General features: G+C 56.2%; 1 protein-coding gene across 4 annotated transcripts in view; it reads left to right on the top strand.

Moving 5' to 3' along the window:
- SIMC1 (SUMO interacting motifs containing 1) overlaps positions 1-12,280 on the top strand; it is a 12,984-nt gene extending 704 nt beyond the window's left edge. Inside the window, exons 1-10 of one of the 4 annotated variants that reach the window (XM_034778487.1) lie at positions 283-520; positions 3,442-4,161; positions 5,713-5,942; positions 6,784-6,853; positions 7,401-7,549; positions 7,970-8,167; positions 8,822-8,950; positions 10,538-10,694; positions 10,771-10,855; positions 11,856-12,280. In XM_034778487.1, coding sequence (XP_034634378.1) covers positions 497-520; positions 3,442-4,161; positions 5,713-5,942; positions 6,784-6,853; positions 7,401-7,549; positions 7,970-8,167; positions 8,822-8,950; positions 10,538-10,694; positions 10,771-10,855; positions 11,856-12,076 — 1,983 coding nt within the window. In that variant the 5' untranslated portion in view covers positions 283-496 and the 3' untranslated portion in view covers positions 12,077-12,280. Of the gene's footprint in view, positions 1-282; positions 521-2,091; positions 2,220-3,441; positions 4,162-5,712; positions 5,943-6,783; positions 6,854-7,400; positions 7,550-7,969; positions 8,168-8,821; positions 8,951-9,434; positions 9,963-10,537; positions 10,695-10,770; positions 10,856-11,855 lie in introns of those variants that run through there. The other 3 variants (XM_034778485.1, XM_034778486.1, XM_034778488.1) reach the window with 3 other exon arrangements.
- Positions 12,281-13,946: the final 1,666 nt, after the last annotated feature.

The following is a 13,946-nucleotide window of genomic DNA, read 5'->3' as shown; positions in this document are numbered from 1 at the left end:
TGTCAGGGTGGTTAGGCACTGGAATAAATTGCCTAGAGAGGATGTGGAATCTCCATCATTGGAGATTAAGAGCAGGTTAGATAAACACCTGTCAGGAATGGCCCAGGTCAGGGGTTCTCAAACTGGTGGTTGGGACCTCTCAGGGTTGTGAGATTACTACATGGGGGGGGGGTCGCGCGCTGTCAGTCTCCACCCCAAACTCCACTCTGCCTCCAGCATTTATAATGGTGCTAAATATATTAAAAAGTGTTTTTAATGTATAAGGGGGGGGGGTGGCACTCAGAAGCTTGCTGTGTGAAAGGGGTCACCACTACAAAAGTCTGACAGTCCCTGGCCTAGATAACTAGTCCTGCCAGGAGTGCAGGGGACTGGACTAGATGACCTCTTGAGGTCCCTTCCTGTTCTATGATTCTATATAGGATGATCAGCTGGAAGGAGGGGGCTTCTGGACTGGGGAGAGCGAGCAGCCTGAGCCCACGGGGACTGACAGAGCCAGATGGACTGTGTGGAGACGTTCCAGGTTTGAGGCCCTAAGGACTTCCTGTGCTGGGATCAGACATTCAATAAACCCTTCTGTTTTACACTGGCTGAGAGTCAGTGCAATCTAGAGATTGGGGTTGCATTGTTCCCTCTGGCTGTGGAGGTCTCAGGGGTCCAGAGAGTGAGTGGACTCCCTGAGGGAGCCCACAGCGAGAGGCAGGCGTGCAGAAGAGGTGGTGAGGCCAGAGGGCCAAACCCCGGGGAGAGAGCGCAACCTTCACAGAAGGCTGTGCCGCTCAAGGGGCTTATTCCCAGGGCCATATGAGAAGGGGATCAGGAGAAGCATTAGGAAACCAGCCACCCAGGTCTGGCTGATGCAGGTGTTTCCGTACGGTCCCAAGTATCAGGGTAGCCGTGTTAGTCTGTATCTACAAAAACAACAAGGAGTCTGGTGGCACCTTAAAGACTAACAGATTTATTTGGGCATAAGCTTTCATGGGTAAAAACCTCACTTCTTCAGATGCACAGAGTGAAAGTTACAGATGCAGGCATTATATACTGACACATGGAGAGCAGGGAGTTACTTCGCAAGTGGAGAACCAGTATTGACAGGGCCAATTCAATCAGGGTGGATGTAGTCCACTCCCAATAATAGATGAGGAGGTGTCCATTCCAGGAGAGGAAAAGCTGCTTCTGTAATTAGCCTTGCATAATGACAGGTTTCAGAGTAACAGCCGTGTTCTTTTTGTGTAATTAGCCAGCCACTCCCAGTTCCTATTCAAGCCCAGATTAATGGTGTTAAATCTGCAAATAAATTTTAGTTCTGCTGTTTCTCTTTGAAGTCTGTTTCTGAAGTTTTTTTGTTCAATGATAGTGACTTTTAAATCTGTAATAGAATGACCAGGGAGATTGAAGTGTTCACTTACTGGCTTTTGTATGTTACCATTCCTGATGTCCGATTTGTGTCCATTTATCCTTTTGAGGAGGGACTGTCCGGTTTGGCCAATGTACATGGCAGAGGGGCATTGCTGGCACATGATGGCATATATCACGTTAGTAGATGTGCTGGTGAATGAGCCCTTGATGGTGTGGCTGATGTGGTTGGGTCCTCTGATGGTGTCGCCAGAGTAGATATGGGGACCAAGTAGGCAACGTACAGTCGGAGGGACTCGGTTATCGTCGCCGGGCTGGCAGATGTACTGAAACACAAATGCCTGTTCGAGCACAGCCAGGGAGCCAGGTGCTGAGGCGGTCAGCAGAGAAAAGGAGGAAGAGGTCTTGCTGTCCTAGAAAGGCAGGCCAGGGTGTCCGGCAGACCCGTCGGTGCCCCCGCGCACCCCGCTGCGACCCCGTGCAGGGCGGGGGCTTGTGGGCTGATGCCCCAGGCGCTGTGCAAACAGCCAAGCGTGGTGTGTGTCTCTGTCTCCCCTCCACCCCCCGGGAATCCGGGGGTCCCCCTCACACACCCCTGAGCCGCGCGCCCGTGACACCGGCCGCAGCTCGCTCCCGCGCTGGCAGGGCAGGCGCGCGCCCGAGAGGCCCAGCCGCCGGGGGCGCGCGCAGGGCGGGGGGAGGAGCGAGCGCAGGCCCCGCCCATCGGCGCGCCGGGGGCGGGGCCCGCGAGGCCGGCCGGGGAGCGGGCTATGGCCGAGGGCGTCATCCGCCTCAGCGACTCGGGCTCGGAGGGCGGCCGCTCCCCGCCCCGCCGGAAGAGGCGGCGGTTGCCCCAGCGACGCGCGGTGAGCCACCGGGGGCCCGTTACCCGGCCGGGCGGGCGGGGTCAGCTCCGGACCCCCCCGGGGAGCCCCCGCCCGACCGCTCCCGGCCAGCGTAGGAAGCGGCGCTCTGTAGGAGCTACTGAGCATGCGCACAGGAACTGAGCATGCGCAGGAACATCTGCCGAAGCCACTGCCCTTCACCCTGCCCTTAGCGGTTTCTCAGTCCAGTCGGGATGGGGGGGGCGGGGCGGGGCGGGGCAGCCGTGCTGGTCTGCAGCCACAAAACCCACGAGCAGTGCCGTGGCCCCTTAGAGACTAACCCATTGACTTGGGCATAAGCCGAGTGAAAGGTGCAGACCCAGGCGTTAGAGAATGACCCACACAGGAAGAGAAGGGACATATCATCCCAGTAGCTGCTACAGGGAGCACTTCCCTACCCTGCAAACCCGGGACCGCCCCGCTGTGGCGGGCTCGGGGGGCTTCGTGTTTTCCCCACTGAAACCAGCAGCTCAGCGACCCCCATCAACCCAAACCTGCGTGGGTCACCCAAAAAGCATCAGTACAAAAACCCGTCCAGCTGCGCTGCTCCCTGGCCGGCGCCGGGCCCCGTTCCTGTCCCTGCAGCCAGGCCCCAGGCCCGTCTGCCAGCCGGTGCTGCATCTGACTAATGTTGCCAACTTTCTAAGTGCACAAAAATCAGACCCTGCAGCCTAGGGACTCAGGACTGGATTTGCAGGCCGTGTCCTGGCAGAGCTGGGGTCCTGGGACAGCCCTTGTGGCACTGCTCTCCCACTGCAGGAGTGGGCCCAGACGCTGAACTCTGCAGTGGCTGATAGCAGCAAAGAGCTGGCCCCCAGCTCGGGTTTGGGGCAGGGGCTTGTTCGCTGCTCGGACGGTGCCTGACAGCCCGTTTGCCCACCAGGGAGGGGCAGGGTTTGCCCCAGGGATTAGGGCAGGGAGGGCCCCCGCTAGGCTTGGCTTTTCTGAGCACAATTCAGACGGTTGCTTTATGCTGCTAAACATTGGGTGGCGGGTTTGCAATTCGAGCAGGGGATGGGCATTGCTTGCCTTTGCCGCTGGCTTTCTGTGCACCATGAGTAAGTCCTGTCCCCATGCCTCATGCGATCCCGTGGGGCTGATGGGTGTGCCCCACCTCCCCAAGGTCCCGCACCCAGGGAAAGGGGGAGCCCAGCCCATGAACTCCTAGTGCCAGCAGCACTAACAGCTGTCTGTCTGTCCCCAGGAGATCATTGATCTAACCGGGGAGGACGTGTGTTCGGAAGCGGCAGTGCAGGATGACTTCACTGTGATTGACTTGACCGAAGTGGAGGAGGAGCATCCAGCCGACTTCATGCAGTGTGCTTCGCCTCCCAGCCTCCCCGCCCTCGTGGACATAAAGCGTGAAAGGAAAGAGGTGGCAGACCAAGGCCTTGGGGCCCCGTGGGACGGAGCCCACGAAGAGACAAAGGGGACCCACTTGGAAGGCTACTTCTCCCCCGTCTCCAGCTGCACGCACTCTGTCTGTGACCCCGAGCTCAGCAGCAGCACCACCACTATTAACAGTGACCTGGGCTCCTTGGCCAGCCTCCTGCTGGACTCGGACGTGTTCTCCTTCTCGCCAACCAGCAGCAATAGCAGCAGCGCATCCTTGGACTGCTCCGCCGCAGAATCTCGCAGTACCTGCCAGCAAAGGGAAGACCCGGAACACCTCCCCACCTCCCCTGCTCAGAGTCAGTCCCCAGGTCTCTCCAGCTGCCCCCCAGCAAGCACCCCCAGGGCTCCAGCGCAGCCTTTGCTGGAGACCAGTAACTCAGTGCTGACTGCAGTGAAGCAGGAGCCCCCCGAGCCAGCCAAACCACGGCCTGTCAATAAGGCCTGGCTGCATAAACTGCGGTACTTCAGGAGGACTCCGGTGCATCACCTTTTCCTCCAGGGAGTGGTGCAGGATGAGGAATCCCGCCAGGTAACCTAGTGAGATCGCCTCGCCTCCGTGCCCAGGGCCAGTCATGGGCTCAAGCACAGGGGTGCTGAGAAGGTGCCACATGGAGGGTGATGCCCTGTGTGCGCCCTCGGCATTTCCCTTCAGCCAGGCATACCAGGGTTGAGGAACGCTGCTCAGACGTCCCATCCAGCAGCAAGGCGGAACCCAGGGCATTGCAAGCATTCTTGGGGGGCTACTAATGACTCAAGGGTTTGGGTCCCCACCTCTGCAATGCAGCCTGGAGGGAGCTCTGCTCTGGTTCCTCTTCTGCCTTTCAGTTGCCCCTTGGTTTTTTCCTGTCCTTCCCTCTGGCTGCCTTCTTCCCTCTTGCCCATCTCTGGATTCCCCCACGGAGCTCTGCTCTATGTCAGCCCTTGCTCTGGCTTTGTTCACACAATGGTCTTCGTCCGGTGGGAGGGACCAGCCTGCTCTCCTCTGCTCCTGCATGCAGACACAGGGACCTCTCAGCAGAGTGGTCGGTGGTGAGAGAATGAGCCAGTGCAGCTGTAGCGAGCGCTAATCCCATCGCTGTAGCACTGCAAATAACTTATGGCAGACAGGCCCCGTCACCCCCTGCTGGACCAGCCTGTGAAATCCACCTTCCTAATTGGATTCGTTAGGGGGAAAAGCCCTTCAGGCCCAGTTAGGGAAGTGCCTGGCTAGCCAGGAACGGAGCAGCATGTTACCACAGGCCAGCAAAGGCCTGTTAAGACGGCCCCTTGTGCCTGTGTGGCAGAGCAGCACAGCTCCTGCAGGCTTGGAGGGGAGGGGGCTCATGCAGGCCAGGCCATTCCATGGTCCTCAGGGCCTGGCAGACCTAGAGCCAGGAGGTGCCTGTGCTACCCAAGGGCCCTAGATGCATTTTTTTCAGCTCCCAGAAATGGATGTTCAGCGTTTTCACTGCATGGAGCTTGGGGGATTTGTGTGACTGTGACCCTGGGGACAGCCTGGCCATGCGAGCGTGCAGTGAAAGCACAGCTGCCTTTGGGTGACACAGCGATCTCCCCAAGGCCCACTGCAGGGTGTGACGGGGCTCAGCTGCACCATTCATGAGTCTGGATGCTGCTCTGCCACACGCTGAACAGAGAGGGCATAACACTGCTCCTTGGTCTGGGTAGTTGTCCAAAGCTCGCCCCACCTCGGTGACTGGCACGGCCCCTTGCTGCGGATCCTTCCCTTTCTCCTGCAGCCGAGAGCCACCGTGGTTATGGAGGTTTCCTGGATAAGAGATCCCTTTCACAGCAAAGGTTCTAGAGCAGCCCCCAGAGTCCTAAATCAATTGTAACTTTAGGGTAAGGCATATTTTAGTGCTGGTGAACTCCACCACCACCAGCTCTGCTCATCAGCAGGGACAAAGCACAACAACAGTGCAGCTGTTTGTAAATTTAAGGGCAATGCAAATTAGTCCCAGCCTTGACTCATGGCAAGCGGTGTATGGGGTTCCCAGTTTTACCAATGGGCTCTCCATCTGGGGGTTCTTTGTCCCTTCTCATGCCTTGCAAACCCGGTTCTAATATCTTATCGTCTTGACAGAATGCACAGCTGAGGGCACAGCCCATCCCCAGCAGAAAATTGAGCATGGTATCTACCACCATGGAGGAGAACTTCCCCAAGGGGACCCTGCAGTTCCTAATGGACTTCGTGTCCTGCCACCATTACCCTCCAAAGGAGATTGTGTCCCATGTGATCAGGAATATCCTGCTGAGCTCAGAGACTGGGGAGATGCTGAAGGATGCCTACATGCTGCTGATGAAAATTCAAATGTAGGTGTTGCGTTTGCCTGTGTACCGACTGGCTGGGGAGCATGCTTCCCCCGTATGGTGCTGGCTTACCTGGTCTCTATGGCAGGGAGAGGTCTCCTTTTCAGCACTGTCGCTAAGATGTCCTCTTAGAGGCTAATGCCCCTGCACGGTGGCTGGTAGCCCTGCTGCACGTGTCCTTGAGGGATTGGAGGCTACTGGCTGGTTTGACATGCTAACTACCCAGAAATGCAGCTGGGGGGAGGGGACAGCATGACCAGCAGGAGGTGCTAGGTAAAATGGGCTTTGGGAAAGTGGCTCTAACTACTTCGCGTCTTAACTTTTTAAATCAGATGTGGTCCATTCTAATGCTGGCTTGTCTGACGCAGAGGTGCGGGGGGTCACAACTCTTTGCTTCCAGGTGGAGATGACCAGGCCATGCAGGTCAGTGCAATGAGTCCAGCTGGGAAGGTCCCATCCCTGAACTCCAAGCTAGGCCATTGTTCTGGACTGGACACTGCAGGTTTCTCCACAACCAGAGTTGAGAAGTCCTTGGGGGTCTTAAACCTGTAGAATCTGTAGCCCAAGTGATCCATAGTGTCAGTGACCCCCAGAGCCTGCCAGCTCCTTGGCCAGGCTGTTCTACACAGCCACAGGGGAGCACAGGGAGAAAATAAGGGAACTCAGAGCTGGAGGACACTGCAGTACGAGGGTGACCAGCGTGGTGTAAAAACCTGGTGTGACAGGGTTACAGCAAGTGACCTGGCAGCAGGGCATTGCTTTGCCTTGCGCCCAGGCTCCAGTTGTCCCCCTGAAGACAGTCAAGCAATTCAGTAACCTACTGCAAATACCTGTGTCATTTCAGGCTTCATCCGGCTACCACCACAATGGTGGGATGGGACTGGGAGCTGCTACGGTATGTCATGGAAGAGCAGGTACAGTCACTGTGTCCCATGTGGGCGTATATGTGGGGGGAGGGCAGTGGCAGTTGCCATGTATTTTTCTTGTGCAGAAGGTGGGGTCACACTGAATTTCACACTGCAGCCCCCATTTTGATGCCCCATGAGCAGGTGGTTTGAGCCCAGTCTCTGAGCTTCTAGTCACAGCTCTGCCAGTGACTCACTGAGTGAGCTCAGGCAAGGCGCCGTGCTCTCTGGGCCAGTTTCCCTGTCTGGTGAATAGGGTAATGGATCTACAGAGTTCCCAGGGGCTGTGTTTGGAGCTCCTCAGCGAGGTGATGGAACCTTCTCAGCTCAGCCACGTCTCCCTCGGGCCAGCCAGGCAAGGCAGATCCTGCTTGAGGACTATCTACCTTGGCCTTCTTGCTTGAGCATATGTACTTGCCCCTATTGGTCTCCCCCCAGCCTCTGCCCCCTAACCTTTGAGGCACCTGGAGTTCTCCTCACCTGCTGAGCCCATCATATTGACAGCCCTGACATGCTCACGCCCAGGCGCCAGCTCTGAATCGCTCTGGGCCCGCAGGAGGAGACGCTCCCAGGGCGCTTTCTGTTCCTGCAGTACGTGGTGCAGACCCTGGAGGATGATTTCCAGCTGAACCTGAGACTGCGCTTTCTGCAGAAATCCATTGCCAAGGAGGTGCTTTCCTGTGACCGGTGCTTCAGCAACGTCAAGTAAGGAGCCCTCCCCGTGGCCCAGCTGTAAGGCAGGGGCACTAAGAAACTGTTCTCCCAGGCCTCCGTGCTGCGTTGTAAACGCCCCCTTACTTCCCAGAGAGCTTGGGGGCCAGAGATCATGTACCTGGCCCAGGGGGGAGGTGACTGGAAATGCCTTGCACTCAGACCGGCCTGCTTTTCCCCCAAGGAACTGGGAAACAAACAGCCCTGAGAACAGGAGGAATTCATGCTGCGCTGCTGGTGGCACAAGGTTTATAAATTGCTGTGTGGTTCCCACCCCCTGGGAGCATCTCAAATGTGTCCTTCCCCCTGTCCCACACTTGGTCAGTCCTTCTGTTCCAAGTGGACCTAGGAGTCTGAATGTGCGGCTAGAAAGCCAGGCCCTCATCCTAACTAACATTCATGTTTCCATCCCAGGGAGGTGATTGAGTGGCTGGTTGCTGCCGTTACTGGACTTGGATTTTCCCAGCCCCGAAAGCAGCAGCAGAAAGCACCATGTCCATCAGAGTCATCAAGGGCTGACTGTAGCATCTCCTCACCTGGGCCAGACTCAGCACAGACCGACAGTGAAACTGGGCAAGCAGAGGCCGTCCTACCGGCTTTCCTTTCCCAAAAGTAAGCCAAGGAGGCGTTGACTCTGTCACTAAAGGCTCCAGAGCTGGGCTCCTCTCAAACTAGGAGAGAGACAGGAGCTAGCAAATGTCTCTAGTAAGGAAAGCCAAGTGGTGCTTGCAGCATAGGTGCCCTGCTTGCCAGCAGCTTAGGTTCAACCTGGCCATGTTTCCGCCCCACTGTAACAGATCCTATCACCTGACTGGAAGGGAGTCACTTGTGCAGCAGGGAGCCTGCCCTGCCTCAGAATGGCCCCAGGAACTCATCTGACAATTATACGTTGGGGCAGGAAGCCCTTTGCTAGAGCAAACGGGATGGTAGGAGCAGCAGCTATGCAGGCTTCACCCTGCTGCCCTGCCAACGTGCCTCACGCTTGACCTTGAGGAACCTCAGCCCTTACCTCTGCATCTAAGGCCGCTAGGCAGAGCGGTGCTTTTGTGCAAGATAACCAGTGTCCCCTAGAAACTGGGCTGAGCCCATCTACTCAATCCCCATAGGCCACTGACTGTCCAGTGCTACCACGCTTACACTGTCTGCTGAAGCAGAGCTCACCTCTTGTTCTCTGGAGTCTCCGAGGGGGAAGAGGCACATGCTGTTATGCTGCAGACACGTGGGAAGAAGCCCTACCTGTTGCCTAACTCTTGTTCTCTGGCCTAGGGTGGTGGTGCTTCTCCAGAGGATGCTGTCCATAGCCGTAGAGGTGGACAGGTCTCCCAACTGCAGCGCCAATAAGATTGCCGACGTGATATTTCCGTACTTGGTGAACATTCCTCTGAGGAGCCAAAGGTGGGAGAACGACCCATCTTGTTCCTTCTTGCTGGGGCTGCTTTGAGTCCGGTGCTTTCCCCCAAACCCCTCTGCAGCTAACAGCTTAGTTAAATGGAACACATGCCAAATTGCTGCAGCCGCTGCCCTGTGCGGAGTGGCAGAATAGCGCCTAGCAGGTGAAGCAGTGGCCAGCGGGGGGGGGACTTAGAAAGGGGGAGGGGGGGAGAACAGAACACAGCTGATTTTGATAATCACACCCAGGGTGCCATGCAGCCCCACCGTGATTGACTGGTTGGCTCCACCTTACCAGGGTTCTGTTGGGGGGAGGGGAGACTCTCACCCTGACTTCACCAACAAGAGCGAGCACACTGGTGTGTAGCGTCACGTACGTGGGCAGAGATCAGTGCAGCACCTAAAGCTGTAGGTCGACCCATTTCAGTTTCCCTGTGTAAAAGAGATGCAAAGCCTAGGCTCCAAGGTCCTGTCTACACTATGGTTTCAGACAGCCAATCACCTCCTACTTTCCTGACCCCCTATGGATACAGCTGGGTCTCCGAGAACCAGGCTGACCAGACTCCGTGCCTTCCACAGACTAGAGCCCAGGTGTTCTCCAAGGAACACTCTTGGTGCTAGCACTGCTCCAGCTGTAGTGTAGGTAAGTCTCTGAGTCTCTCTCTACCTACCCCTGAAAGCACGTTAGGGACTTGCCTGATCAAACTTCACTTCCAGCATGCAGTGTTGAGAGGACTTCAGCACATGTTACACTAGACATCCGACCAGCCCTCTCCCCCTTGTTCTCATGGGGGCCTTAAGGTGCTGCCACCCTCAGCAGCTATGAGTCAGTCTCCAGCTGGCTTTCTTGGGGGAGGAGTGTCTAGCCAGGAGAGCTATTGGCACTTCCCTGTCAACTTTGCTGCTCCAGCACCAAGCAAAGTAGCATGGGGGCCCTGGTAGAATGCCCCATGCACTTAGTTCTGGCTAAAAGCCTCCCCTCTTCTGGTGCTAACCCTACATTTAAAAAAAAAAAAAAGGGGGTAACGAACACTTGGTTGTGGCATGGACTGCAGTGAGAGCGACCAGCAGCGCAGCCCTTCCCTTGCTGGGGCAGCCCCAGCATGGTTCTGCAATCTTTGACAGGGCTGGGGGCGCCAGTGGTCCCAGCACTGGTCTGGGCGAGGGGAACGCAGTCCAGGGACAATGCTTACGGCCATTGCTGTGGGACTCGTCGCCGCAGCACGTACTTGCTGGCTTCAGGCTGGTACTTCACCCAGTCTCATGCTGCACTTGGCAAGGGCAGACTCTCCCGCCCAGCCTGCTTTACTGGCTGAAGGGAAGCCGAGAAGCTGGTTTCACAGACTGGCCTGATCTTCAGTAAACATGGGCTGATCCTAATGAAGTGAACAGCGGGGGCAGGACAAGTGGCTGGTAACTCCGTGGCTGCTGTGCTTGCCCTGAAAATGGAGTTCCATTGCTGCACCCGCCTTCCCTAGAGTCTCCGTGCCAGTATCCCCTCAGCCCGCCTAGCCTTGTGCTGGGCTTGGGGCTCAGAGGCTGCCGTCGCCTGCGCTTCCCTCTGCGTTCCTTTGACTCCCTCCTTTCTTCCAGGGAGGCCTTTTTAAACAGCATGGAGAGCCAGCTCCTGCGCTGCAAAGTGCTGGAGCTCCTGTTCCACCACAGCTGTGACATGCCAGCCTCCCTGCCCCTGTCTCTGAGCAAGATCCTGTATTTCCTGGGCCACCATTCGCCGCTGCTACAGTATCAGGTAGCGCCCGCCCCTTCCTGCCCTGCCCTGCTCTCTGAGACCCCTCCTGGTAATCCAACATCTGCTCTTTGCACAGGACCACGAAGGAACGTGGCAGAGATGGGATGAGATGCTTCAGCACTTGATTTTACTGTTGACAAGTTACCGCAACGTTGTGCTGGGTAAGCAGCCTCGGGCAATGGCCCAGCCTCAGTGTGTATCATCTGACCAAGCGGAACTAGTATCAGTCGGCCAGACCACCCCATGGCCCCCTTCCCACCAAAGCAGCTGCGATCTCACTTTTCAGTTCCAGAAAGCTGCTGCGTCTCAGGCTCCACTCTGGCTGGTGGGAGAGGCTGTGAGTGCAGGAGAAACCACACAGGGCTAATCTCCAAGGGAACAAGCCACCCTGAGCCACCAAAGTCCAACTCCCAAGAATTAGCCAGTTCCCAAAGGGTTTGTGGCACAAGGCGTTCCTAATTATTCTGTAAAGGGCTCAACCTGCAGTGCCCTCCCTGGGCAACCCTCTGGGAGGTGTGCAAGCCAGCTGTCCAGAGCCTGGACTGATGGGAGAAAGCCCACTGGCTCAGGTGGGGAAGGTGAAGAAGGGGAGACACTAGGTTAATCTGGAAACAATGGGGGCACTATCATTGAGCTTAGGATCTAAAATCTGATTTTTGGGAGAGTTACAAAGGCCTCTTCCCTGCTAGGAAACTGCTTGACCATGCATCCCCTCCACACTGGTTGGCTCAGCATACACCCTCCCACCCCCATGTGCCTGTAGTAACGATTAAACCTGACACCACCTGCACCTCCCCTCCCACTCCCTTGACCCTAGCCTCCCAGATCAGAGACTTTTCCAAGCAGGTTAGGCAGCTGGCAAGCAGGAGAGTCCTTTGAAAGTGAAAGAGGGGAGGTTTAAAGCCTAGGTGGTGCTGGAACTCTCCCCTGCTTTGCAGAAAACTGGGCTGCTCTGAGTTGGGGGATGGGACATTCCAACTGAAATCAGCCTCACCTGGAAGCTCCAAGCATAACCCTGGGATGTATGCCACTTTTCCAACTAGTTCTGTGCAATCGCTCTTCACCAAGGGGCATGTACGGACTTCAACAGCTGTGGGGTCAGACACTGCCCCGTAGGCCCCTGGTACTAACAAGTTGACTTACCAGCATTTCCTTTTGCAGGGCACTTAAGAAGGTCACTCAGCGAGCGGATGGATTTAATCATTTCAAATGCCAAACCCCAGCTCCAGGATAACGACAGCATCACCCCCGTGGACATTGAGCTGCATATCAAGGACTTCAGCAGCCGGCTGCTGCAGATGCTGGGGAAGCCCCTTCCCTCACAGCTCAAGGACAAGGTGTGCATGCTTCAAGCGCTGCTGCTCACCGCCACCTCCACCTGACAGGAGAAAGATGCTCCTGGGGGAGCGGTGGAGCTGGCTTTCAGTGCCATGCAGCAGCCTGGTCAAACATCAGTTGCCCACTATTCAGGTCTGGTCAGACAGTTGTGTGGACCTAGGAGTCTCATTCCCTCCTCTGAAATCTGCTTCTCCTGGTGCAACCTGTGTACAGTTTTTTTTTTTTTTAATTAAATTATTTTCCTGGTTGATGAGGTTCTTTCCTCAAGCTACCAGTAGCAATCTAGCCAGAGCTCAGCTTCTGAGCCCTGCAGCAGTACCCAGAAGATAACCCCACCTGAGAAAGGGGGAGGGACTCGAAGCTTGCATCGTTCAGTTTTAGCTGTTCTCCAAGTCAGGCAAGAGCTCGGTGTGGGCAGGGTATGGCATTAGCCCAAGAATGGGAGGTGCGGCAGCCTGACCATCTTTCAGCAGCAGCTGTGTTTTGGTGCCTGTCCCGCACTCAGCACTGTGGCATCTGACCACGAAAGCGCTAACAGAACAAGCTGATTAATGGAGGTGCTGTCACTCTCGCAGAGCCCTTCCTTTAGCAGGCTACTCCTATCCAGCTGGGCGATCATTACATCCTGGATACTGCAGCTTCACTCTGTAGACCCAGGCTGGCCAAACGCTGACCCTCCAAGCCACAGACTATAATCTTCAGAAGTTCGAGAGCCAGGCACACCTGCCAGGGCTCAGAGCTTCTCCCCTGGGGCAGGGGGTGGGGTTAGGGGCTGAAGCCATGAGCCCCAGTGGGCACCTCCCATGGGGCTGTAACCCCTAGACCCCCCCCTCTGGGCAGAAGCCCCTAGTTCCCCACCCCAGTCTGATAGGTGGAGAATGGGGGGGGGTGCACTCTGCAAGTCACACTTTAAAAGAGCTACATGTGGCTGGGGAGCTGCGGTTTGGCCATAGGGTGACCAGACAGCAAGTGTGAAAAATCAGGACAGGGTGGGGGGGGGGGGGGGGGGTAATAGGATCCTATATAAGAAAAAGGCCTAAAAATCAGGACTGTCCCTATAAAATTAGGACATCTGGTCACCCTATTTGGCCACCCCCGCTCTAGATGTTAGTAAAGTAGCATCTCACTGATTGGAAGCTTTTCCTATCAACCCTCTATCCCTACATAGTACAGCCAAGAGCAGCTTCCAATGTGTCCTGCCCACTAGAGGAAGCCACGCCTCCCTCAGGGTCACCTCTGCTTCAGAGCATCTAGTCCTGGGCTGCAGTATTCAAAGATAGCTAGCTGTCTTGGATCCACGTGTCCTGCCCTGACAATAGCGGCTGAGCATAGGATGCAAGTTTGTATTAGGCATCTGGAGTTTCGGACTAAAGCTTCAGGTAAAGCAAATTGGTGACAAACTAAACTAGTTACAATAGACTTCCTCTAGAGATGAGCTAACCTAGAAAGTGATGCTAAGACTGGAAAATTCTCTCTTCCTTCCCCCGCCTCCTTTCACAGTGGCTTTATTCCTTGCAGTCAAGGCATCAGGAAGCACACCTTGCTCTGAAGTGGCAGAGGCAGACCCAGGAACTAGGGGGAGACGGGACAGTTTAGTGTTTCAGAACGATCTGTGTGCCCCTCTCACACTCACATGGCCCCACTATCCTATCTGAACACCTCCCCCTCAAAACACCCCAGCAATGCAGTGTACAAACCCCACACGGGGACAGAAGGGGTTAAAGGACTATACTGGGCCCAGATAGCCTCGCCCCTCCAACCCTGCTCAACTGGAGACAGAGTTGAAAAGGGGCCCACCTGCCCAGCCCCCAGCTCCGAGGGGGCAGGAATGCAGACCTACCCTGCAGGCTCCTGCCAAAGGGGATGGATTGTATGTTGAACCCAGCTGGGGCTCGCTGTTTTGGGTCCTTTTTC

The sequence above is a fragment of the Trachemys scripta genome, chromosome 8 (assembly GCF_013100865.1).
Source record: "Trachemys scripta elegans isolate TJP31775 chromosome 8, CAS_Tse_1.0, whole genome shotgun sequence".
NCBI classification, from domain to species: Eukaryota; Metazoa; Chordata; order Testudines; family Emydidae; genus Trachemys; species Trachemys scripta.
Note: the sequence above shows the minus strand (reverse complement) of the source record. Positions and strands in the feature narration are given on the sequence as shown.